Here is a 26,226-nt window from a genome sequence, read left to right on the forward strand (position 1 = left end):
TGCCACTGTGGCAGTTAAACCACTAAAGCCTTGCCATCTTTGCCAGTCACAAGCCCTCCTACAGGATGGTTGTGTGGCATGGATTAGGAAGCGCTGGGTGAGGAGTCTGTACCACTTGGGGTGCGAGTGTGTGTGAGTGAATGTGTGTGCACTAACTGCTGAGGAGGAATGGCAGAAGGGTGGTGCCACCCCAGATCAGATGGGAGATTCCACTTGGCACAGCCAAACCCGAGGGAGCGGAACTCTGCCTTTCACTGCACTGGCAGGACCTTGTGCCCTGGTGTCTGGGGCAAATTACAGCCGCTCTTAGTGTTGCAGATTTGTGCTTGTGCCAGTGTTGTGCCAATGCCGTGTATCACGTTTACTTCAACTTGTACCGCTTTCCTGCCTGATGTTACCATGAGCCTTATGCGTTTTCCAGAACGGATAAATAAAGAAATTAAATGCAGAATGCGAGTGCCAACGTCTCCTTACTCACTCGGCGCCGACCACCGGGGGGCACTGGTGGCTGATTCTGCCAAACCCATCGCGAACAATCAAGACAAGCGGGACACGACGCTTATTAGCAAAAATTTAATTCAGTTCAGTTAATTTATTGTCGACTTGCTACGGGGGGGGCAGTGCCCGGGGGCTTCTGGTACTTGCACTGGATCCACACGCGGTACATCTTGAGCTGCTTTCCACGGTTCACCTGGAGTCGCCTGTCCACCACGTTCTGGACCCTCGTCAGACCAGCTTGTGTCAAGAGCCCGTCGAGTTCATCTGAGGAGAGACCCCGCAATTAGGGCTGGCACTGGTGGCGCGTCAATCTGCGATTCGAGATGAACTCACCTTGCGTGAAAAAGTAGACCCTCGTGCCATCGCCGCGGGCATAGAAGTTCTCGGCCAGACAGCGTCCTGAAATGGGAAGGGGACACGTGTGGGTCAGGGTGGCAGGGACTCTTGGCGCCGCTGCTGGCGTCTACTCACCTTTCTTAAAGCGCAGCTGTGCCATGTCGTAGCGGCCGTAGTCCCGCAGCAAAATCAACCCACCGGGCCGCAGCAGCCTGGCTAATCTGGAGAGGGCAGCAGCCATCCTGCGTTTTGAAGTTTCAAAAATCAGTGAAGGCCCGTGGGCAGGCATGCGCTCAACCTGGCACACTGTGCCAGTCTGTGTGACTTGTACTTACTTGTCAGGGCGCAGTGCGGAGAGGACAAAGATGAGGATGACGACGTCCACACTCTGCTTTGGCACGGGAAAGCTGGAGGTCTCCTCGCACAGGTCGTGGACAAAAGCGTGGCACCGGCTGGCATCGTAGTCCGGATGAGCCTGGAGAAACGAGAACTCTGAGACCACGGGACGAGACCCCCGCCCAAGCGGACCCTCGCTTACTGACCCCTCCCTACCTTAAGCAGCTCCACTGCGGTGCTGGAGAAGTCACAGGCGTAGACGAAGAGCCCGGGGTCACTGCAAGGCAGAAAGAGCGGAGATTGGTGCCAGGCTCTGGGTGAGACCACCGAGCGCGGGCTGTGGACTCCATGAATGGCACTTTGGCCCAGTGCAGAACCTGCTGTGCCACACTGCCAGTCATGTGGGTGGGATTTATGGTGCCTTTCACAGCAACTGAAATTAGCAGGAAACTTCACAGGTGGAGCCCAAGTTAAGCCCCTCGCTGGCACTTTGGCTGGCGGCCAAAGGGGTCTCCATGGTCTGGCCCAAGCTCGTGTGCTCCAGAAGCGGTGAACGTGAGGGGGCTATGGAACCATCCAAATGAATGCAAAGACGAAGCAGGTGGCACCGTCCCTTACCAGGACGTCGGGTACTCCGGTGGGTATCTAAGCCCCCTCTTGGGATTTAACAGAAACAGCAGGCCCTTGAGAGCTCAGGTGGCCCGCTGTTACTGGGTTAGAGGGCAGGGGGTGCCATTCACCGACGTGGGCAACTCACTTGTTGGTCTGTAAAATGGGAAGGACGGTGTTTCCAACACCACAGCCGACCTGCGGGAGAAGCGAGCGACACGTTAGAAGAGCCAAGTGGGCTGTGCAGCCTGGACGAGGGAGCCGTACTCACTTCAAGGACGCGGTACGTGGCACAGCAGCCTGGGAATTGGGCATCCGCTGCCCCGTCCTGAACGCCACCCGCCCCGCAGGTGCGATTCAGCTCTGGGAACTCTGTGAACAGCCAATGGCGGTCCTTGAAAAACCGATTCTCGTGGATCTTGTAGAAGTCGTCCCAGTAGTCTCTGGCCCTGCTCTCGTACTCCTCTGAAACAAGTCGCGCAACCAGTCAGTGGGGGGCCGAAAGGGACAAGTGCGGCTCTGCGGGGGGCTCACCTTGCTTGTCGGCGGTCAGTGGCTGGCTGTTCTCCTGGACCTTCCTCAGGGCGGCCGCTTCCTGTTCTTCTGTCCACTCCACGCTGTCCCTAGGAGAGAAGACAATGGACAGCAGGCTGGTGCCACCATCAGGGGAATTGGCTTTTAACAGAAAAATAAAAGGAAAGGAACAAAGTGCAGGCCCAGTGTGGCACCACGAAGGGTGGGCGCTGGTGGGACGGAGGAGGCTCACCGAGAGGATGTGCCGCCGCCGCCACTTCAGTTTGGTCTTCATGTTCTCCTCCTCTGCCATCTCCAGCAGTGCCACGGCACATCACATAAGTGAGTTTTTGGTAGGGCATACAATGGGCATCACTGCCCACCTTACAGACCTTTCGTCTGTGGTGCCCCTGCATTACGAGATCAGTGATGTGGACCCCCAAGTACCTGCAGCTGTGTGCCACCTCTATGTCCACTCCCTGAATGGTGGCCCGGTGCCAGGGTTTTGCACTGAAAAACAAAGCTCTGCGCCTGCTTTCAACGCCACGGACCCCCAGAGGCAACTCTCTGAGTGGATGTGGCCCTTCCTCACAGGCAGACCCCAGTTGTCACCCTCAATACAGCAGCCCCTTAAGGTTGTGTTCCCTTAAAACTTATGATGGCGAGGCCACCCATGGCTCAATGTGAACTTCATGGGAGGCTCATCTCTAACAATGACGAGATGGATGGGCAGCCTGGCATCGTGGTACCAGGCACATCAGCAGCGCTAAGGAGCTGCTGCTCATGGATTGCAGCAGCCGGGCCTTCACTATAAATGGGTGGAAACGGAGCAGCCTCGGGTACCTTGGAGCTCATATGGCGTCTGTACCATCTGAGGGGCTCCCCCGTGGTCCACGCCGGACATCAAGTCCTGGTTTGGCAGCTGCTCTGTACTAAGGTGAGAAATACCAAAGCCCAGCTGGATGTGAGCCTCCTGCCTCCATGGATTTCTAGATCTTTCCATCTGCAGTATTCCTACTCGTGTGTTACTCAGTGGGCCTGTTTGTCATCATACGATAATCGCCGACTTACGCCTTGTACATTATTCATATTTAAAAGTGTTGAATGCTCCGAGAAGCCATCGTGGTGACATTTCTCTGCCTACTGGCCACACAGACGGCTGCCAAGTCCTGCCTGCTCAACACAAGCCATCAGCGCACAATCCGCCGAGGGGCTCTGCCGGTGACTCCTATTGGTCAGCGGTGTTTCCCTGCGCAAGCGGCTCTGACACCTTAACGGGGGCGGCTGGTTGATGCCAGCTTTATGGAGCCTTCACGCTGAAGGGGCTGCGACGGCCACGACGCCTCCAGCCGAAGGGACCTCCCGATGGGCGGCCGGCCGGCCCGGATCTGCGTTTATTTGCGCGGCCACACCGCAATTGGGACATGAAGTGACCGCCGGCTTGTCTGTATGACTAAAACAAACGTCCACTCGTCCCCGTATAGCGCCTTTCAGGAGCTCCGCCGGCCCCCTCCTCCTGCAAAAAGGCACGCGAGCCGAAGATCTACGAGAGGAGCCGCCGACGCCCGCCCCCCCTGCTCTGCTCCCCCCTGCTCTGCTCTCCCCTGCCCTGCCGCGGTGGGCGCCGACTTACCAGGCGTTGTGGCGGAACACGTGGCTCGGATCCACCAAAAGCCGACTTCCAAACTGCGGCCGCCGTTTACCTTCGTCTGCATCTCCGGCCGCGGGCGCCGCCATGACGATGATCGCTTCCCGCGAGAGTTCGAGCGGTGACCCGGAAGAGGAAGTGCTGCGGGGCTTCGCGTCGCCCGACTGCGCCTTTCTTATTTATTTCTTTTAATCACACAGCGATTCTCACACCTTTTGAATACACAGAATAACGAAAATAATATCCTGTGCTTTTGACAGTTTTAGTAAAATCCTAGAAACGGCCGTCATTACGCAGCTCAATGATCACCTCGATAAACCTGCCATTCTTGAGAAGCTCCAGTCGGGTTTCAGAACAAATCACAGCACTCGTTAGAGTCGTCTAACTGTCCTCATCCTCGGAGATAGCATTGATCACAACATCCTTAGAAATCGCCTCAGCCAGTGGGTGGGCCTCTCTGGCAGCAGGGTCTTAAATTGGTTTGATCGTTAGTTGTGGTGATTATACGTCAAAGACCCCTGATATTCTATATGGCGGTCCGCTGCTCTTCTCCATCTCCCTCATCTCGCCACCACCGCTCTGCTGACGACACACAGCTGTACTCCTCAGTAGCGCCTGAGGACCCCGACTCTCTTGGTTCACAGACCCCCGATGTCTTACTTGTGTTTCCGAAGGGAAGAGGAGGGAACAGAAATGGATATAATGAGGTTATTAGAAATAAACTTGGTGCATTAGGATTAAATGTCAAGACGGAGGTAAAGAACTTTGGGGTAACAGTTGACGGAGCAGAATTTTAAATCACATATTCATCAGATCACTAGGACAGCAGATAGCAAACGTTACAAGATGCTGAGAAATGAGTCCAGTCGGCTGGATGAGCGTAACGCACTCCTCTCAGGACCACCCAAAAAAAAAAAAAGACATCAATCAGTTACGACGAGTGCAGAATCTGAACTAGGAAAAGAAAATCTGAGCCCATGACGCCAGTCTGAGCGTCACTACACTGGTGACCTGTGCCATTTAGAACTGACTTTCAAGTACAGCTGATGGCTTACAAAGCCTCCAGTCATCTGCTCCATCCTGCCTGCCACCTTACACCCCAAATCGTCACCTCAGATCCTCAAATGAGGGTCTGCTTAGAATGACGAGAGCAAAACTTAAAGGAAGTGGTGAGGCGGGCGGCCATCTGCTGTTAGGCACCTCAGATCTGGAAGACGAGTTGCCAGGCTGGTACGGTGGGGCTCTTTAAGAAACTGCTCAAGCCCCCGTTGTGTTATCATGGCGCTCTCAGAGCTTCGTTTTAGGGTAGCCCTGATATTCATTGTTAGCGTCTCTCTGCACCCCCACCACCTGATCAGGGCAGAAAGAGAGAACGAAAGAAAGAAAGAAAGAAAGAAAGAAAGAAAGGCTGAGAAGTTGTGGGAGGTCAGAGGTCGCTGGGGGGCCGCCGTCTCATCTGATGGTGGGCTTAGTGGCTCTCTGCTTGAACAACAGGGGGATACGATGTGCTTTCAAACATGAAGGACATCACATAAGTGGCAATGGTAACGAGTCTGGGGGTCCGGCGCCCTCCTGCTTTAACTCCTAGTGACGTAAACGCCGTTCTTCAGTCTCTTTGTGGTTCTTGTGGTTGAGTTTCGTGTCCTGATCTGAAACTCGTCACTTGGGCCAACGCTAATAAAGCCCTTAAATCCCAATCCACTAACAGTGTGTGGTGGGCTCACGGAGGGGCCAGACTGCGACGGCCTTTACTCCACTGTTGGCACACAGGATGCCAGCCCACCTCGTTTAAGTCCCTTGGGGGGTCTGATCAGTAACGCTTTACGAGTCGCGTTTCAATTGGGGAGGCGGATGTTCTTCCGGTTTTCGTGTTTCCTGCCCTGCCCGTTGGCGTTGCTCTCCTTGGCTTTGTCAGGCTGACTGACCGATTTCTATGGAATGTTATTCAATAAAACGTTTAAAAAAAGGAAAGTCTTGTGGCTCACGTCGCGTTGTTTGAGTGCGCAAGTCAAGAATTCTGAAGCGGAGAGCGTCGAGCTGGCGAGGAAAACCCGTAGAGCTTACTGGGAAGCAAAGCTCAACTGGGAGAGCTGCGGCCACCGAGACGAGTCAACATTTAAATGAGAAGCGCGGAGAACAGGAAAACGAAAAGGATGTTTCAGAACGATTAGTAACTTATTAGACTAACAGCAGCGCCTTAAACCTTAGTGAGAGAAATCAAGAAAAAGCCGAAGGCGTCTTTGTTTGGATGAGAGCAAAATGGGGGACTTGGGGAGAAGAATTCTGCGTATTTCTTTAATTTGGAATAAACGCGGAGCCTTCAGAAGTGCAAGACGTCTTTATATGTCAGTGATACCCGAGCGGCGGATTATTCCAGAATGTCAGCAGGCATTTCTCATTTTGATCCTAAAGTATACGATTATCACAAAACGTTATAAGTGACGCATTACGAGAATGAAACGCTTATCATTCAAATGTGCCGAATCGCCAGGGAGCTTCACACGCACTTCTGGGATGGCGTCCATCCATCCATCCGTCCGTCATCCAACCCGCTATATCCTAACTAGAGGGTCTGCTGGAGCCAATCGCAGCCAGCACAGGGCGCAAGGCAGGAAAGAAACCCCGAGCAGGGTGCCAACCCACTTCAGGGCACACACACCAAGGACGCGCCAGGGACAACTTCGGACCGCCAATCCACCTGACCTGCACGTCTTTGGACTGACACCGGGAGGACATGCAAACCCCACGCAGGGAGGGCCTGGGAAGTGAAGCCAGACGGGTGTCCTTACTGCCAGGCAGCAGCGCTACCCACTGCGCCACCGTGCTGCCCTTCTGGGATGACATTAGAAGAGAAAATGGAGAGTTGTCTGTGGCAGTGAAGGCGGACGTCTGAAGTGAACTCACAAACTAAATAAGAAATGGCGACTATGAGCCAGTGGGCCTGCTTTGGGCCGAAGTCTGGGGGGCCTTCTGTCGGGGGGTCGCAGGTCACATGTCCGCGTTTCGCTTTTCTTTGTCGAGGACCCCAAAGCTTTGTCTTCGTTTGCTTTTGGAGAAACAAAATGTCAGGAATGAAGAGCATGCAGTGTGGCGGGTCTTACGGGACCACCGCTCAGGGGAGGAGGACCTCAGCTTGTCCTTATCTGTCATCGCACACAGCCATTGTGGGGACTTGGGATGAACATCAGGGGCCAAGTGCGTTAAATGAAAGACGTGTCTTTAAAACGGAGGGGCTGCTCAGGACTCCCGTGGGCGCCGAGACGGGCAGACGACACGCCACTTGTTCAATTAGACACATTCCAGGTGTGTGTGTTTAACGTATTCAATCGAGTGCCACGTTCAGAGGTCAGAGCACCGTAAACGAATAAGCGGGCGCTGACGCCGTCCGTGAAATACTCGACAAGTGCTCAGATACTCGTGTCAAACACAGACTGGCGTCGCTGCGCTTGGCGTGTTCTCTCCTATCAAACGGGCGTCACCGGCCGGTCAGTAAATGTGCTATTAGTCAGTGCGAGTGCGTTCACGTACTTCAGAAATCAAAATCAAAAGATCGCACAATCTTCACGGGTCGACTGCTTTCTGCATTGCTGGTCATCAGTCGAGAAACGCTAACTAAGAATACAGACAGCGACATAAACCACCCGCGTCGCCAAATCTGCTCGTGTATGCCAGGCAGCAACCTCTGCACTTGATGTTTTACTATTGCTTGACATTTCTTCTATGATATATCCAGTTACAGAAATACCAAAGCACGTGTTTTAACACTTTGTGTTCAGACTTAGTTCTCTACTGGCCATGGCATCCTGGCACCGCCAAAGCAGCCGTGTTGTTGTACAACGGGGGACATTTCAGCTTTTTAATGGGCATCTTTTGTGTTTTTTACCAAGTAAATCGAGTTTTAGTGAAAGCAGACGTCTTTATTTCTTCTTACAGTTTGTCTCAGTTGCTTTGCTGCAGTTCAATTCCACAACCGTTAGTCACGTGGCCCGAAGTGCAGGATCAGAAGCAATCGTAGAGCATTTAGACTTTCTGGACGTACGTATGCGTTGTTTTCGATGGCGTCTTTTTTTTCTTCTCTTCATGCATAAAGTATTGAAATTCATTTTCTTGCTGGACGCCAAGTGCAGCTCATGCTATGTCACCACAAAATACTCTTCTTGAATCAAACTCACGCAATCGTGTTTTGTATTTTGAGGTTTCCTGCTCTTGTCATTCAGATGTTTTGTGCATCAGAAAATGTTTAGATTGTGCCAGTTTTACATTGACAACGTGACTCGGCATCTTGGCATCGTGGACGATGATTCAAGGACTTGGCATTTTGATGGCACTGACATGTTCAGCGATGGAGATACTTGATTTTGAGGTATGGACTGAGGATTTGGGAGAGGTCACCTGCTTTTGCTGGCTTGTCATTCGTGTTTGGAGAAATGCAGCAAAGCAACTGAGAAAAACGGAGGAACTTTGAACTATAAAATGACACTGGGACGGAAAAAGTGACACAAAGTGCATTGTTAAGAAAACAATTCAAATTCAAATGTTCTGCGTTCTGGACGTGTTCATCTATAGTAATAAAAGGCAAAGTCCTGACTGACCAACTGACTGACCGACTCACTGACTGACCAACTGACTGACCGACTGACTGACTGACTGACTCACTGACTGACCAACTGACTGACTGACTCACTGACCGACTGACCGACTGACCGACCAACTGACTGACTGACTCACTGACCGACTGACCGACTGACTGACCGACTCACTGACTGACCAACTGACTGACTGACTGACCGACTGACCGACTGACTGACCGACTGACCAACTGACTGACCGACTGACCGACTGACTGACTGACTGACCAACTGACTCACTGACTGACCGACTGACTGACCGACTGACCAACTGACTGACCGACTGACTGACTCACTGACTGACCAACTGACTGACTGACTCACTGACCGACTGACCGGCTGACTGACTGACCAACTGACTGACCGACTCACTGACTGACCAACTGACTGACTGACTGACCGACTGACCGACTGACTGACCGACTGACCAACTGACTGACCGACTGACCGACTGACTGACCAACTGACTGACTGACTCACTGACCGACTGACCGACTGACTGACCGACCAACTGACTGACTGACTCACTGACTGACCAACTGACTGACCGGCTGACTCACTCACTCGTCACTAATTCTCCAACTTCCCGTGTAGGTAGAAGGCTGACATTTGGCAGCTCGTTCCTTACAGCTCACTTACAAAAGTTAAGCAGGTTTCAGTTCGAAGTTCTACACATGACGGTCATAACGGAGTCCCACTTACGTACATACATACGGCCATAGCCTGCAGCTCGGTCGCCGTGGGAGGCGGAGTTACGTCCCTCATCGTCACGCCTCCCACGTAGTTGAGTGCCTGCCCATATAAGGCCGTCCGTCAGCAGTTATCCAATAGAAACTCTGCCACTAAATATTCGCGGGTTTACAGCTGTGCTTATGTTCCGTTATTTTTAAAAGGTTTCCTTTTCACTTCCTCTCCGCTGTGAGGCGCGGGTATTGTGCCAGTTTACCGTAACGTGATTCATGAAGAGAGTTCTGTATCTTGTGAATGTTGTTCCAGGTTTATTATTAACCCTAATTCAATCATTTTGGGTCAAGCAGCTTTCTGATGTGCCACGGAGGTTCGTATTTTTCTGTCAATTTGCTTTACTCTCCTGTTTGTGGCTCGGCTCTCCTGTGCAGTCCTAAGGTGTCAGTGAAGCGAACGTCCGATCAATCAGACAGCGATGGCCTCCTCTGAACTTCGCGTGGACCACAAGGCGCGTCTCTGATGGCAGAGTCTCAAGGTTTTGGTTTCCCTTTTAAAAAACGTGGTGGCCTGAACTTGTGGCAGTCGTGTCCCCAACGCCCCAATTTTTGTGGTTAAAGATCTCTTTTCAGAAGGGGGTCTCGATGAAGGGTCCTGCTTTGCGTCTGACCTCTGCGCCCCTCGTCAAGTGGCAGCAAACGCGCGCGTGACGAAGGCGACTTTGTGCCCCGTGTGACGTCACACTCGCTGTATTCTCGGACTGAGGAGAAGGGTCCACCTCACATTTTAGGGGGCCTGGTCCTCACCTTAGCCCAAATCCTATGACCCAAGCGACAAGTCCATGTCTACGTATTGCTATCTTCATTCGGTGACCGACCGTCGAGAATGACGTCACCGGTGTGGCCCTGGCCACTTCATTGTTTGTAATTTTAAGACAAGATGGAGTGACCGTGTCTGTGTGAGAGCACCGGCGTGGCGGCCATCAGGAGAGATTGAGGGGTGAATGTGCGGCGAGGAGCCACTCTGGGGTGACGAAGATCCCCAGGCTGAGTGACGGTCCCTGATGAGGGGGTGACTGTCCCTTACAGATAAGCGGTGGGCTGCTCTTAATTAAGGAGACGCGCCAACGTTGTGCTGGAACGGGCGATTAGGGGTGGATATTCTCCCCAGATGACTGAAGTCTTCTCACTAAGCCCCAGTTCATCTGGCCCGCTGCACGTCCTTGTCACCCTCAGACTGGCCTGCTGTGACGGTGACAGACGGTCTCCTGTCGAAGATTCGTTTTGTGTCCGGAAGTCCACAGCAGCTCTCTAAAAGTAACTGTGAGTGCCAAATCAATCAAATCCGCGGAGCGAGGGTCACGGGGCGACACGGGCAGTGAGCAGGAGCCCACCCTGGGCAAGCCGGTTTGCAGTCGCCAGTCAGCGAGGCACATGCCCTGGGACTGAATGAGGAAACCTGGCAGGGTAAAGTGGCAAAGCAGAAATGGATGTAAGGGACGCTGACAGATCGGTAAGCCGAGACCCCAAGTGATCGGCCCCTCACTGCCAGTGTGCAGAAGAAGCAGAAATTAGAGAACAGACCCACCGTGGAAGTGACGTTTGCCCGCTGCCCGCTCACTTTGGGCACAATCAGATTTGGACGTCCCTCTCCTGCTCCTCCGCTGTCCCGGGTGGGCCCTCAATCCCCCTCCTGAGCCCACAGTCCCCTGGCCTAAAAACGGCCCCCGGTATTCTTCTGGGACATGAAAGACAAGCCCCCAGTGGTCTCTGTGTGCCATGTGGATGTGTTTGTCCTGCTCAGCCACACCAGGGGTCCTGCATCAGAAGGAATCGACAAACTCACTGCTAGTCATTCTTTGGTTTTCAAGTGAAAAGGCGGGCAAAGCCAGGGGATGCCAAGGCAGGACCAGCGTTGCAGTCAGTACCACTGGGGGTCAGCAGAGCTTCTTTTAATAAGGAATGCCCAGAAAGAAGACAATTTAGGGCATGGGCAAGGGGGATGTCAGGTGATGTCTGAGAAGACCCTGACACGGGGCACATGGTGGGCAGGTGACCTTTGAAAGGGTGCAGGGAAGTGTGGGCCCAGTAGGCAGAGCTCTAAGATATTTCGGGGGCATTCCTGGTCCCAGCAGTGGACACTGGAGGTGCCACTGTGGTACAGGTGGCATACATGAGGATGCCAGCTCCATCCCCATTTCCTGGTCCTTCATTTTCTTTGGGCCGATTGCTTGTTCCTCTGAAGGGGACTTGAACCCGAGCACTGGGCCTCCAAAGCCTCAGCAGAGCTGGAGTCCTGCATTCGAGCCCCAGGCTGGCGCTGGATTGTGAAGGACGATGGCGTAGTCGGCGGGATCCAAGGAGCAGACAGACGACTTGAGAGGAGTTCAGCTTTTTCACAGCCAGGGCCCGTTTATACTTGACGTTTAGAACGCGAAATGACCGTGACGTCACGATCAACGTGTGACAGACAGACAGCTGCTTTGAGGACCTCACAGGGTCGATGTGTGACATCGAGGTTTGATGAGGTGACGCCAACATACAAATGCTTTTATATCCCCGATGTAACGACGCGACACGTTTTAAAGTCTCACGTGACGTCTTTGGCTTTTAGAGTTAGGGACACAATGACAAGGTCAGCGTTGTGATTACATTTCGACCTCGTAGTTTGGCATTCAAGTAGAAGGTCGTAAACGTCACCTTAAAACCGAGCCACTTGTCGATGGCCTCTGGGGCTGAGCCGACACCCAGAACACGTCGCGCTTTCGATGTTCACCTCTCCTCAGTGACGTTTTCCAGACAATCGTCACCTTCATTTAAATAATGAATACTGATGTGGAGGTGACACGTCCCTGGAGGTCCCTGCTGGCAGTTTGCATGTTTCCTGGTGGGTTTCCACAGTGGGCTCAGGTTTCCTTCCAAAGACATGAAGGTTTGGCCGTTTGGTGACACTAAAATGACACCAGTGTGTGTCTTGTGTTCGCCTTGCAATGAGCTGATGCCCCAAGTCCACAGACTGGTTCTGCCTCACGCCCGATGCTTGTATCCCTGGACATATCGTGGCGAATGGACGTTTCAGGCGAGTCACAGCACAGCCAAGCCGAACAGCATTGCCACATAGCAGGAGCGCCCGCTGGAGCAGGCATCAAATCGTGTCACGTCACGTCACATGAAGTCTTCATGTCACGCATTCACAAGAGAAGGCAGCCAGCCAGCCAGCAGAAGCACGCGGGTGCAGAACATCCTGGCATCGTGTGGCCAAACACCTCATGACGCCAATGTGAGCGCAGCAGCAGGGGGCATTGTGGGCGAGGACATTCCCTCTCCCAGGATGACACCATCCCCATCTTCCCTGGGCTTTCCGGTCACTGCCCACACTGGGCTCTTTACTGATACTCCATGCACTGCATTCTAAAGGAACCACAAGCTGGCACTAGCAGGACATTCCAACATGGCAGCCACCTTCTAGTCACTCACAAGGACAATGCCACGTTCGATTACTCTTTTTTATTGACACACGTAAGATGGCACTTGTAGACACTGGAAGAACAGTTGCAAGTGTGTAAGACTGGCACCTCACCCCAACATGGCACCTTGGGAATCCACTGTGCAGGACGCCTTGTACTGGCTGTCACTTCGACAGGGCAAGGCTCTCAGACTGGCACAGGATGTAGACCATGAGTTGGGCATCACTGGCAGTGTAATGTTCCCAAAGTGGCACCTTGAGGAACACCAAAGCAGAAAGTACAACCTGGCAGGACAGAAGCTCCAGTGTCACCAGTAAAAGCTGGCAGGGAAAATGCAGTCAAATGCCAGGCAGTAGTTGGCACACATGGTTAGTATGAAAGGCTCTATATGGGAAGACCATTTGTGACCAAGCCTCCTTGTTTTCCTATTCCTGAGTTGAGGCTGGCCATGCGAGATGTTTAGGGGTCTCTGCTGGGGGCCCTTAGTTTTATATAGCGCCTTTCATAGTAAGTACCATTACAGTGACATTAAAAAAAAAAAAAAAAAGAAAAGCAGTTCAGTGCAAGGCTGACAGACAGGCCTGGTGGTCCTGACCAAGTGGCCAGTCGAAAGACACAGGTGGTCCGTGCAGTCCCTTGGTCAGCGGCTTCTGGTCCACAGTGCCACCGGTCACTCTGTTGGTCACCATTATTCATTAGGCAGACATGAGGGCGCCATCAACCGAAACAGGAGCAGCAAGGGGAGGAGTCAGGCCAGGCAGGTCAGGGGTCATCGTATTGAGCAGAGCAGCACCCTGTGGTCAGCAAGTCTCGCCTGGAGGGCAGGACGGTCACTTCCATCTGATGGGCCCGGTCACTCCGCATTGCCACGGTATGTCACATTCGTGAAGGTGGACGTCGCCCCCTTGTACAGCGGGTTGTTGGCCTGTGGGCAGAAGAGAGAGACGTGCAAACGGTCTGGTCAAGTGCGGAGGATACACACGTGCAGGTGGACTCGCAAAACACACACACACGGCCTGCCACGCTCACAAGCCCCCCTCGTTCGTATGCTGCACTACCTTTACCGGCCACCAGATGGCAACAATATCACAGCAGTCGGGCGCCGCGTTCACTGACGGGAATTCCGAGCCTCTTAGCGGGAAAATTCCAGGAAAACGGAGGCACCGAGCGAGTCGTGCCAGTCGTGTCCGGGCAGCAGGACATCACACAAGTCCAGCGGCTCTCGGGTCGCTTCTGGCGCCCCCTTGGACTTGCTCCGCACGTTTACTTCTTGGCAGGGTGGGACTGGACGTGTAAACTCCACGAGGGAGAAGGAGCGCGCGTGCCGGGTGGGTCACAATTCCTTCTTTCTGCCTTTCACCGTTTTGTTTTCTTTTTTACAGAGGTGACAACGGAGAGCATTCGCTGTCATTTGCACCCTGGTCTGCTCAGCTCGCCCGTCTCTGTCCGTATCGGAATGTGACCCCGAGAGCAAAGTCCGGATAAAGGGAACGAACAATCAGTTAACACGAATGCTGCTTACTTTATGACGCACCTCTGCGCCCTTCCAAATGCGAAACGAGGAGAAACGAAGTCATCAGGCGGGGGGGCATCGCAGTCAAGGCGTTCTGAGGCTGTCAAAGTGTCACCCTGAGCGAGTCACCAGAATGACAGAGCAGCACCTGCAGGGCCACCGCAGGATCAAAGGACACGTCCCCCTGCGGCGGCCTCGGAGAATTACACCTGATAAGAGGGGACTGCTTGGGGACCTCATCGATAAAGATGAGCCAGGAAGGGCTGATGGAATCTAAACAAGCGACTGGGAAACCTCGGGAGCCTTTAAAAAGGACCTGGAGGAGCTGTGGGGACATCTTTACAAACGAGTGACAAATGATTCATAAAAGAAAAGAACAACAAGGGGACCAATGAGAGGACCAGACTGGGAAACTGAAGGGCAATTGGGGGAGTTTGGCAGGGCGTCCGAGGACTGCCCAGTGCATGCTATGCTGATGCTGTCCCTGTGGCAGCCCACCATAAGACCCCCGTCCACATGTGCTTAAACCTTAAAAAGTAAAACACGTTGGACCTCACGTTGTGACATGGTCTTTGTGAACTTCCAGCTGCTTCTTTACCAGTGTGCCCCCCACTTAAATGGACCCTCGTTATCTGTCACTTGGCCCGTGTGGTTTGTAGTGGCTGAGAAGAAATTCTACGAAGGGCGTCCTGACGTTTGTGATCGAATTGGAGCCATCAGAAAAAAAACGTAAAAATGTCGGACAACTCGCGCCGCATAATCCGCGTGTCTAGTCGTCCAGTGACGTGTTAAAGGAAATCAGCGGCCTCAACTGTTATTTTGAAGCCCCGCCTCTCCCCTCATTCATTGGTCTCGAGTCCTGTCTGCTTTCATTTATGTGACATACACGACGAGACGCCTGGATTAGGCAACACAGTAACCCGCCATTTTTAAGTTTTTTGCCGTTGTCCAGCGCCGCTCTGTCATGATGTCCTTCCTCCACAAAAACACAATTTCACATTTTTTTCTCCGGGGGTACGTAGCCCATGAAGAGCTCATGTTTGGGTGGAGTGTCCATCCATCCTGTCACAATCAGTCGTGACTCCTAATCGGCCCTTGAGATCGGGCCACCGAGCTGTCCCTGCTGCGGCCCCCTCACTTGTCACGCTGTCAGCCTACGTGCCTATGCCAAAGTGAGATGGCAAACCCTTCTAAGGTTAACTCCCCAAACACATCCCTAGAGCTCACCGTGTCCCATTTGGCGCGTGCCCTCTCCTCCTCAAACTTGGCAAACTCTCTCCGGTCGTGGATTGTGATGAGCAACTTCCAGATGAGCAGGGCGGCTAAGCCAATGAGCAGAACGGCCGCCATCACAGAAAGTAAGACCACCAAGATGTCCGGACCCCGGGGACACTCTGCGTGACAACAGAAGTGGACAGTCAGAGACAGCTAGCCGCCACTCCACGCCCCACCTATGGTGCCCAACGCTTACCAGCCTCTCGCACGAGGTAGAGGATGGACTTGCCGCTGGAGTCCTCGTAGTACTGGAACCTCTGGACGCAGTCGTCCTCGTCCTTGTAGGTGCAGTTGACGGCGCTCCGGCTGTCCATGCCTGCGCACACACACAGAGCGGGTCACCCACCACCCTGCTGTACACCGCCTCCCTCCCCGGCCCCCCGGCGGCCCCCCACTTACTCAGCTCTTCCACCAGCTCGATGTCATCCCGGCAGATGCGCCCACAGGCCATGTCCTCCATCAGTTTGCCCCTCTTGAAGTTTTTGCATTCCACGCAGTCCCTGAAGGGTGAGCGACAGAGCCATGTGGTGACAGACTGGCACAGGTAACCCACCACGACCGGCTCCCCATTAGCAGTGACACTCACTTCTTGAAGGTGCAGGCGTCCGGGCAGGTGGGGCACTTCTCACAGGTGTCTCCGTAGGCCCCGGGCTGTGTGCACTGGCATCGGCCGCATTGGCACTGCCCACGCCCACTGCACAGGAGCCCAATGCCAGACATGCAGGTGTCGGTGCGAGTCGAGCAGTTGCAGTAGTCGCCCTTCCAGTCGGCATTGCATAGGCAGTCACCACAGCTGCACTTGCCGTGACCTGGGGAGGTGGAAGTCAGAGGGGTGAGAGTGGGCATGGCGGGTGGGGGCGGTGGGGTGGTACAGTTGACTTACCTGAGCAGAGCTCGCCCTTGTAGCGCACACATGAGAAGTCATCACACTCGCAGAACTTGCCCCAGATCTTCCCGAAGTCGCTGCCATAGCAGACGCACTGCCCGCAGATGCACTCCCCTCGCCCATTGCACATGGGGCTGCCAGCCCGTGGGCTGCACTGGTCCAGCTGGCTCGGGTTGTAGTCGCCCTCCGAGCACTCGCAGTGGGGGCCCAGCCGTCCCGCCGGGCACTGACAGATGCCACACTCGTACGTGCCATTATTGCAGACGGGGCTCTCGACTACAGCCTGGCTCTGGCACAGGCACTCGCACTCGAAATTGACGGTGATGTGCAGGGCGTCTTTGAAGCCCACCGGCTTGATGGTGAAGCTTTTGCTTTTGTCTTTAGGGCAGCCTCTGGCCCGGGCCTCCACGCTGAAGGAAACCTGCGGGGCACCGAGACATTGTGAGCACCCGTCGGCCCGTCAGGGGGTCTTGGGGGGTGGGGGGGGTGGGGTGCCATCCAGGCTGCTCACCACTTACCGTGTCCCCTATGGTCAGGCCCGAGCAGGCCTTCTGGCCGTGGATGACCTCTCCTTTCAGGCAGGTGGCATTGAAGGACAGCGAGAGCTCGTCAGGCAGGTCCAGGATCTCCAGCTCCACCTTGGAGCGAATTTTCTGCAAAGACAAGATGGGCCCATCGCCTTGTGAGATTGTGTGGTCTGATGGGCTGGTGTGCCAAGGAGAGGCAGTCCATGCCCACTCACCGCATAGGCATCGATGATGAGCTGGATGACATTGTCAGAGTTGCCCGACAGTGTGCCCACTGTTGTTCCTGGGATCAATTCGCTGTAATTCTGTCAGAGAAGGAAAGATGTGAGGATGAGCAGACAGACCGGTGGGTGGACGGCCTGGCATAGCCCCCGACTGCGGGACCAGGGCGCTTACTCACCCGATACAAGTCCACCACTGGGCTGGTCACGGCGAAGATCAGGTTGATGTTATTTTCGGACATCTTCTCCGTCAGTAGCGCCAGTGACGGGTAGTCCTGCCGGACATCAGATGGCTGAGTTAGCTGGGGGGCTTGGGTAACTGAACCCCCCCCACCATCCCCCCACACACCCAGCTGTAGATGCCACTCCTGTGCTCTGCCGCTGCAGCCCTCGAGTGCCGACTTGCACTGGCAGGCCTGACTCAGCGGCTCACCATCGCCTCAGGGGGGCTTGAGGTGGTGGGCGTGTCTTCAGCGCCCCACCCCATCCCCCAGCGCACAGAGGCTTCAGCTGCTCTGACTGGCGCGGCACACCTGGGCCAACCCCACAAAAGCGGAGACTTTCACACCTGATCTGGTGCCAGCTCAGCCCGCCTCACCCTCAGAGCAGGTCCAGCCCTCCGCCCCAGCATGTCCCAGTGTACCCATACATACGCAGCCCCCCCGACAGCCAGGCCACCCACACAACTGGGCCAGCACCCCATCACCTAAAGCACTGCACCCTCAGACCAGTGCATCGCTCTGATACCTGAACCAGCACACCCTCACAGCCCAGAGCCGGTCCAGCGGTGACACACTAGCAGATGGTCACTGCCAGGCCTGAAGGCCCATAATGAGAGAGACTCGTACCAGAGTGGTGGACGCCAAGTAGTTGTTATCTAAACCAATGTGGCATTTGCCATCATTGGGCTGCACGATGCCAGCCAGCCTGCCGTCCAGGGCCACGTGAGTCTTGGCATCGGTGGTGAACACCAGGAGGTGGGATGCTTCAGGACGCCAGCCAATCTTTTCCTGAAATTCATTGGAATCCAAGAGTCAGCTAAGCCAGATCTTTGGTGCGTTTGAGGACAGGTGGGACCTACAGGTGACACCTACCTTGCACACAGCCGCCTGGATGATGGCATCAAATCCCCCTTCGGGGGCGTCCCTGTTCCTGGAGACCGACTGCTTCTGCACCTCGTCATGGAAGAGGTTCACTTGGTCTGTCAGGGTCAGCACGTGCTTGAACCCAAACTGAGGCAGGCAGGTCTCGCCACTCATAAAGCTGCAGAGAGACACAAAGGCATCAGGACGGGCACCGTCGCGGGCAGCTGCCCTAGCCGGACGTACCTGAAGCAGGGGTTCTGGATGACCTGAGGGGGGGACATGAACATGTAGGGGGACATCGGCTTATCCACGAAGGCTCCGAATCCCATGCGCAAATTGGTGGTCAGCTTGCCCATGGAGGAGGCCAGTTCATTGGCCAGACTGCGCAGCTTCTCCAGGTCATCCTTCATGGAGTAGGAGAGGTCCATCAGGTAGTACAGGTCCACCGGGTAGTCCTCCACCTGCCGCACCTGCACTGTGAACACCTTGGCGTCATCTGTGGAGGAAAACGTTCCGAGATGAGGCCTGGCCTGGCCGCGCTCTCCTGCATGGCCTTTCTGCCCGCGGTGGTCCAACTCCTACCTGGCCGCAGGTTGATCTCCAGCCTTTGAGGGTAGATTTGAGTGACCACTCCACCTGCCCCTGACCCCTTGGTGCTGAGGGGCTTGTTCTCCTGCTGGGTGAAGGTGCTTGTGGGGAATTCAATGGAGTCTGGTGAGCAGCCCTTCTCGAGGAGGTTAGACTTCAGGTCACAGCGAGAGGAGGTGGTGGTGGTGCCAAAGTCCTGTAGATCAAAGAGACACTCTCACCCACTGATGGACCCCCACTACTCCTGCTCATCTCCCACACACTCCTTGGTCCATGGTGGCCGCACGACCCCATCTGTCTTTATTTCTTTCTTTCTTTCTTTCCTGCGTTTTTTGTGTTTGCTCTGAAGTTCTGCCCAGCTGCCCAGGGTGGTCCAGCACACTGTGCTGTCACCATCTAGTGATGGACCGTGGAGAACACGAGCTTGGCTGCTGAAGGCAGATCTCCAAAAGATGGAAGGTGATAGGACGGGGTGGGGATGTCCAGCCTGCGCTAACTTGCTGGCAGAGCCAGCTGGTGACCGTCCTTGTGTCTCAGTGACGCCGCTGGAGCGGACACACCTTTGCTGTTTATGGCCTCCCTGCAGCTCATTTTGTATGGAGACCCTCGACAGGTCAGCCTCAGTTTGTGCCACAAGTGCCCAATCACCAGCTGGCAGATGCTGCCCTCTACTTCTCTGCTGGGACCCCAAACGCGCTTGAGAAATGAGGCGAGTCACGTAAATATTATTGTTGGCAGCTTCTCGATGGAGCTGCGCCTGACGTAAGACAGTTAGGGCGCTGCTGAGCTCCATGTTAGGAGTGCACAGAGAAACAATCCTCCGCCCACTTGCCCCCCATGCCCCCCCTCTTACCTGCTGAAAGCACCAGGCGCAGGTGGGGTGCACTGCCAGGCACTGCTTGCATGTGCTCACACCCCGGGACGTGCAGATGTTGGCACCTAAAAGCGGGTAGAGGACACACACTCAGACCACCACAGGACAGTTAAAAGAGAGCGCCCGTGCCAATGTGCTGCCTTCCTGTTGGCTCTTCTGATAAAAGACCACAAGTGACAAGGGTGACAACAGGAAATGTGCTCTGTGCCCTTATCACCGAGCCGCTCCGCTGCTGATTCACCCTGACACAAAACCACTTGTCCCATTCCCATCTCAGCTAACTGCACCACCGACACTCACATGGGCAGTGAGGCATCCATCGGCGGGTGACGTCCACCGATTCACAGACCTGGCCTGACATACAGGAAGTGAGCAAGACGAGGCAGGTGACACACAAAGTCCAGCTGCTGGACATCACACCCGCGGGCCCCCACACCGCCTTAGTGGCCGGAAACCAACCACTAGGCATTGGTTTGGGGGGAGTCAGGTTTGGGCAAAGGGACCCTGAAATAAAACGGAGGCGCAGTCCACACGCCAGCCACCCCGAAGTGGCCCTGCGCTCTCTAATGTCCACACCCCCCCCCCATTTCAGACGGGACCACTTCCCGTCCGGCCCTCACCTCTCCCGCCCCGGGCCTCACTCTGCTAACTCGGCGCGTGTCCCGACAGGCTGAGTCTGAACGGGGCGCCGCCTCGGGATTAAAGGAGCAGCGAGCCGACGTCTGCCGGAGTCCACGGTGGGATGGACCCTCGACCACCGCTCACTTCGCTACTGGGACTCAGCGGTAGCGCCCTATACAGCGCCTTGCGCCGCGGGGATAGGACACCGTAGAAGGGGTCCGAGTGAGAGGCGCGTCGGCAAGGGCAAGAAAAACAAAAAAAAAAACAAAACGGAACGGAGGACACTCACCCTCGGCCAAAGAAACGGCCAGCCAGAGGAGCGCCGCGGTCCAGGGCGCCAGTCTCATCGTGTCCGGTCAGTCAGGCAGCTCGAACGTCTCAGGAGTGAGTGAGCGAGCGAGCGAGACGCGACGGGACGGGACGGGACGGGGCGAGCGGACGGGTGGGCGGGCCAACTTTAGAGCCGAGGCTGAGTCAGGGGCGGGGCGAGACAGGGCGGCTCCTCCCGCCGCGAACGCCCCCGCGCGCGCGCGCGAGCACGAAGACGAGGCGGTGGCCGATCAGGTGTCCAGGTGAGGTCAGCGGTGGGCGGCGGGAGTCACGCGCACGCGCACAAGCCCAAAGAGAGACACAGACAGACAGACAGACAGATGTGACACGCGGGACACACAGCCACACACACACACATGTGGTGTACCCGCACTGAATGACAAACTGAGCTGTACAAACACAGATGTGACATGCAGACATGGGGGGCACACACTGATCTGGAGTTGGGGTCCCACCCAAAAACATGCACACATACACACACGTGACACACAAAGAAGTTCTGATCTGGGGCTGTGGACACCCACCATGGGACACACGCCTACAAGAATGACATGTTACATATTAACAGGTACACGTGACACACACGCACACATATAATGACACAAAGCACACACATCAGTCATGAATACACTGAGCTGGCCACGCGCACAAGTGGGACACACACTGATCATGAACATATTGACACACACACAGCCATGTTCCTGTGCTGTCACATCTGTCCACATGACACACTCACATCAAATGTCACCATGTCTGTGACCCGTACCCTCCCCCATTCCTGCGTGGTCACACCTGTCCCCATGTAGCACACCCACACACACCGTCCTGCTCAAAGTCGCTGACCGATGCACACAGGCGGTCAGCGGTCACTCCGGACGGTCACTCCAGTGGCTCCTTCTCACTGATTGGCATCGCATGCCATTGCTGGGCTGCTATTTTCTGCTTTGCGGTTGCTAAGTTACCGTCAGAGCCACACTGGCATTGTGCTGCAGCCCCCCACCCTCCTGCGCCCCTCCGGCTCTAATTTTAAACTTGGCTTCTTCAGCGCACGCCTTCTTCAGTGAGGCGCCTTCACTCAGCTCGAACAAAGGAAGGCCGAGTCCAGAACGCGAGCCGGCGTGGGGGGCCTGGAGAGTCTGTCCAGGGGGTCCGGAGGCGGGGGCCAAAACACACTTAGGCAAGGTGAGAGAGACACGTGTGGCCAGATGAGGTGCCAAGCAGATCGGCGGCCAGCACTCCTCACCCTAACCCTAACCATGTCTGTTACGCACACAGCTAAGGTCCTCTTTCTTGGGCACCAAAGGCACTATATACAAGGCAGAGAGCCACACTGATATGCAGAGCTGGCATGTGGTGGCACTAACATCGGCCGCCAGTGCTTTCTGTTGCTAAGAAACTCCTTCCCTGAGGGCGAGGCGGCGCTGACAGGTCCCCTCGTTTGATGTCACTCAGATGTGTGGAATCTGAAGGAGAAGGCGATGAGTGGGCATCGGTGATTTCAAGGTGTCTCATCTGCCATGGTGGGAGTCACGCTTGCCACTCCTGAGCCCCACCATCTTCTCAGCTCCTGGCAGCTCTGGCCTTCAATACGTGTACCGTACGGGGGCGTTAGATGGAGGACCCTCACTGTGCAAAAGTCGGGGACCCTCCACATGCCCATCATGAACAGAAGCCCCATATAACTTAATAAAGTGTCCCCGAGTCCCTTATTAAAGGCCCAGAAGGGTTGAGCCAATGTCCATTGTGCACCAAGTGTCCTGCCCAACAGGACTGCTGCCATGTCCAGACATCCTGCCCACCTCACCCTTCTCAGTGGTAAGACCCCCAAGTTAGACAAAGACCTCATTGATTTTGTAGAAGAGCAGCTCGTGCCTGGTGCCAAGGGTCAAGGAGCAGCGGGCACTGCTAGACACAAGGCTGTCGTGCTGACCGTTCCTCTGGACATCGAGTGCACATTCTGGAATCTCCTTCTGCAGCACTGGCTCACAAGATTGTGCCCATGTGGTTCAGTACCATCCTCACCACTCCGTGCCCAGTTCCTGCTCCAATGCATGGCAGGAGGACCGTGGATGGGCTAAGGAGCCCAGATCTGGAGACCGCTCAGCCCACCGAGCTCCTTAGGTCAGCTCTGCTGTAAGGGGATTAGCGGAGGGTCCTGGACCCTCTCCGCTGGGTTCCCATGTGCCAAAATCGTGCCGACTGGATGGACTGCGACCACCGACGGCGTCCCTCCCGGGAAAGAAGCTCTGCAGGACGCGCGGAGCCAAGCACCGGGGTGCCCTTCGCTCTCGTGCCCTCGCCAGAGCCCCCCGTGCCGCAGCTGAGCCGGAGCCACCAGCCCCCTCATCCTCGGTTTGGATGGCTGCGCCCCGCCTTCCTTCCTCCCTTCCCTCCCCGCAGCTCCCACGCGCCTCTTCTTCGCAGTAGCAGCAGCGGCGGCAGCTGCCAGGCGCAAATCTTCAGTCCAACGCCAGAGCGGCAGCGGCTCGCCTTCCTTCGTCCGAGGGTGCCCAGAGCTCCGTGCCCGCCGCCCCTGCAGGAGACCACCGAGGAGAGCGCCGCACTGCGCCTCACTGCTCCCCCATCGCGCGACGCCCGAAGGTGCGAAGGTGGGCTATGCCAGTGCCAGTGCCCGCACCAGTGCCAGCCAGCAGCGCCGTCTTCCCAGGCAAACGGCTCGCGGGGTCTTCTCGTCGCCCATCCGCGCCGCCGCCGCCGCCCGAAAGTTTCGCCGCGCTGCGAGGATGAACGCAACTTTCTTCAACCAGTCGTGGCTGGCGCCGGGAGCGTTCGGCGACGGGAGCCACGAGCTGGCCGGCTCTCTGGTGGACTGCTGCAACGGCACGTCGGCGGTGACCACGAGCGACGGCGGCCCCCCGGTCCTCGTCCCCGACGAGCGCAGCCTCTTCATCACGCGCGTGGTGCAGATCGCGGTGCTCTGCGTCCTGTCGCTCACCGTCATGTTCGGCATCTTCTTCCTGGGCTGCAACCTGATGATCAAGTCGGAGAGCATGATTAACTTCTTGGTCCGCGAGCGGCGGCCGTCCAAGGACGTGGAGGCGGTCATCATCGGACTGTACTAGCGGCCGGAGCCGGACAGCGGGGTCCACGAGCGGCGCTCCTCGCTACTGTCGCATGTTGCATGGCTTTGTGCCGGCGGACCTTGTCCTCTGATGCTTCTCTCAGCATGGCCAGTGCCCGTCCACAAGTGACCTCTCCCTCTCACTCGTCCTGTGAACTTTTTCTGGATGCTGCTGCCGCCGCTGCATGCGTTTTGTAAGAAGAAACTTGAAAGCCGAGCCGGCGTTTTCAGGAGTCCCCCCGACGTTTCGCTCCCTTGTGTGGTTTACACGTTTTTGGGAAACCGAAATAAAGCCATTGGAGTGCCAGCCGTGTCCGTCTGTCTGTCTTTCTGTCTGTGCGTGGGTGGGTGGAGCCGTGGAAGACCACCTGGCAGACGGCCTTGCCAGGAGCTGCCCACTTCCATTCTTCAGGCATGGAGACTTGCTGGGCGGTGGGCTTGTGGTCAAGAAGAGCGGAGGGATGGGGTGCCCACCCCAGATATGGCGCTGTATTGATGCCTCGATTATGATGCAAGTAGGGAGTTGGGGGGTGGGGGGTTACCAGCGGGCAGCCGACAGATGGACACAGACAGACGCATGGCCCTGGCGGACCTTCACAGGTTCACTAGCTGCTGTCTGTCCATCTGCTGATCAGTTTTCTTTCCCCACCCACTGCTCAGTCCAGTTCTTGGGGTCACAGAGGCCTGCCCAGACCTGTGCCAGGAGCCACCTACGCATAGGGGACCAGGTGAGAGGGCAGGCTGCAGCCAGTCGGCCACAGGCCCCTGATTTTCTGCCTTGTTAATTGGCTGATTTATCGATTTGTTCCTCTCCTCGTTTTGTCCTTTGCTTTGATTCTCCCTTTCTTGAATGACCTTACATTTTGCAGTGGCCATTTGTCCCATGGCAAGTGACCCCCCTGGACAAGGCCAGGCAGTCCATGCAGAGTCACCTTTCAAGGTCCTTTGAAATCTTTCGGGGACATTTACAGGATGGGCCTGAGCTGGTGACTGGCATTTCCTTGCCCATGTGCCCTTTGCTCAACTCCATTTGTGGATTCTGGGGTCCTGAACTGGCACAGCTCTCTTAAAAAAGTCAATTCCAAATGCCAAACCAGGAGGCCCACAATGAATATGAGATGCCCGCCTGGATACAAACCCTGTGAATGTAATAATATGACAGGCGCTATATAAACCTAAGATGTATGTGTGCTTGTTTCATGCCATGAGGTGTTTTGACATTTGTGCCAAGCGCCCATGGGTGGACATTCATTCGGGGAGTCACACAAGATGGCCACCAGCTGTGGGCATTTGGCTGCTTCTTGGCAGGTTGGTCCCTGTACCACCACAAATGCCACTGCCAGCTCTGTCCCAACTGATGTCTCCTCACTCATTCTTTGATCGTTGTGCTCTGTTATAGCGCCTTTCCACAGTATCCAGCCATGCAGTGGACGTGCCTTCTGGAGCCCTCAGGTCATGAGATCACGGGGTTATTGGTTAGGGGTTATATAGCGCCCCTCCAGAGCTCAATGTCTCCGATCTGCAGGGGGCGCTATTCTCACAAGGATGGGTGGCATTTGACAAGAGCATGGGCTTTTGAACCTGGCATGGCTGCTGGGGAAGATGGAGGTGCCCACCATAGTGCCATGAGATGGCCAAGGCACATCGTTGTGTCACTTGAGAAGAGGTGATGATGAAGGGACACAAAGACCGTCTGGGTCATCATGGCCCTCAAATGACCCCCTAAGGCCACCTGAGTCTTTAGAGTCATTGAAAAATGGCAAACTCTATAAAAGGCACTATATAAAAACGGGGCAACCAGCGAGCGCTCGAGAGGCCTGCCAGTGTCCACTGAGGTTCGATTGGCTCTATTTGTACTGACTTTATTAATTGACTTAATTCAATCTTCATAAACATTCAAAGAGGCAGCGACAGGACGTCCGAGAGAAGACAACGCAGAGAAAAACAAAACCCCGCGGCGCTAAGGACCAGGGCAGTGGCAAGAGGGGAGTCACGGGATTGGATTATGGTGTCCCTTCTGTGGTCACTTGGCTCAGCGTGGGCACATGAGGAGGATTTCTGTGCCAGCTTGTCTTCTCCTTTGTATCTGAAGGACGTCAGCAGACCCGATAATGTGGGCAGATTGCCTGAGTTGGCTTTATGACCATAAAGTTGGTAAGACAGCCTGGCAACCTGTAGGACAAAATGGTGGGCATGACAATGACGGATGGGCAAGTCAAGCGGGACACGAGCCTTAGATGAGCCTGCCATGCCCGATGAGTGCCCATGTGAAGGCCAATCCTGGTGACGGGCAGCAGGGTCTGCTTGGGGACGCTTCAAATCCGCCAACCCCGTCTGGCGTTTAGTGGGTCCCCGGGTCCAGGGTCTAGTCCGGCTCATATAGCGCCATACAACTCCACGCCAGGTGTGACAAGGTGGGTGGCACAACCTCCCGAGCATCTCGAGGCTGCCCTTTTTGTGCCGTCAGTGTGCATATCGACCCAAAGTATTAGCTTTTGTTTTAGAA

General features: G+C 55.4%; 3 protein-coding genes across 3 annotated transcripts; 1 reads left to right on the forward strand and 2 right to left on the reverse strand.

The window, feature by feature from the left end:
- Positions 1-558: 558 nt before the first annotated feature.
- On the reverse strand, positions 559-4,069 carry mettl2a (methyltransferase like 2A). Its single transcript, XM_039740123.1, has 9 exons — positions 3,926-4,069; positions 2,314-2,402; positions 2,051-2,244; positions 1,928-1,977; positions 1,387-1,447; positions 1,170-1,309; positions 970-1,076; positions 832-897; positions 559-762 (listed from the first exon to the last, which is right to left on the reverse strand). Exons 1-9 carry the CDS (start codon positions 4,027-4,029, stop codon positions 593-595), a joined length of 981 nt encoding a protein of 326 aa, XP_039596057.1. The 5' UTR covers positions 4,030-4,069; the 3' UTR covers positions 559-592.
- An 8,674-nt stretch (positions 4,070-12,743) lies between these two features.
- On the reverse strand, positions 12,744-20,745 carry itgb3a (integrin beta 3a). The gene is made up of 15 exons (XM_039740816.1): positions 20,598-20,745; positions 19,667-19,752; positions 18,808-19,009; positions 18,469-18,721; positions 18,235-18,403; positions 17,989-18,150; positions 17,320-17,415; positions 17,135-17,224; positions 16,911-17,045; positions 16,390-16,813; positions 16,093-16,315; positions 15,906-16,006; positions 15,703-15,822; positions 15,459-15,625; positions 12,744-13,643 (listed from the first exon to the last, which is right to left on the reverse strand). The coding sequence occupies exons 1-15, from the start codon at positions 20,653-20,655 to the stop codon at positions 13,572-13,574; spliced, it is 2,358 nt and encodes a 785-aa protein (XP_039596750.1). The 5' UTR covers positions 20,656-20,745; the 3' UTR covers positions 12,744-13,571.
- Positions 20,746-23,031: 2,286 nt separating this feature from the next.
- Positions 23,032-24,029, forward strand: rprml (reprimo-like). Its single transcript, XM_039740818.1, has one exon. It carries the CDS (start codon positions 23,383-23,385, stop codon positions 23,719-23,721), a length of 339 nt encoding a protein of 112 aa, XP_039596752.1. The 5' UTR covers positions 23,032-23,382; the 3' UTR covers positions 23,722-24,029.
- Positions 24,030-26,226: the final 2,197 nt, after the last annotated feature.

This window comes from Polypterus senegalus, chromosome 17 (assembly GCF_016835505.1).
Source record: "Polypterus senegalus isolate Bchr_013 chromosome 17, ASM1683550v1, whole genome shotgun sequence".
NCBI classification, from domain to species: Eukaryota; Metazoa; Chordata; class Cladistia; order Polypteriformes; family Polypteridae; genus Polypterus; species Polypterus senegalus.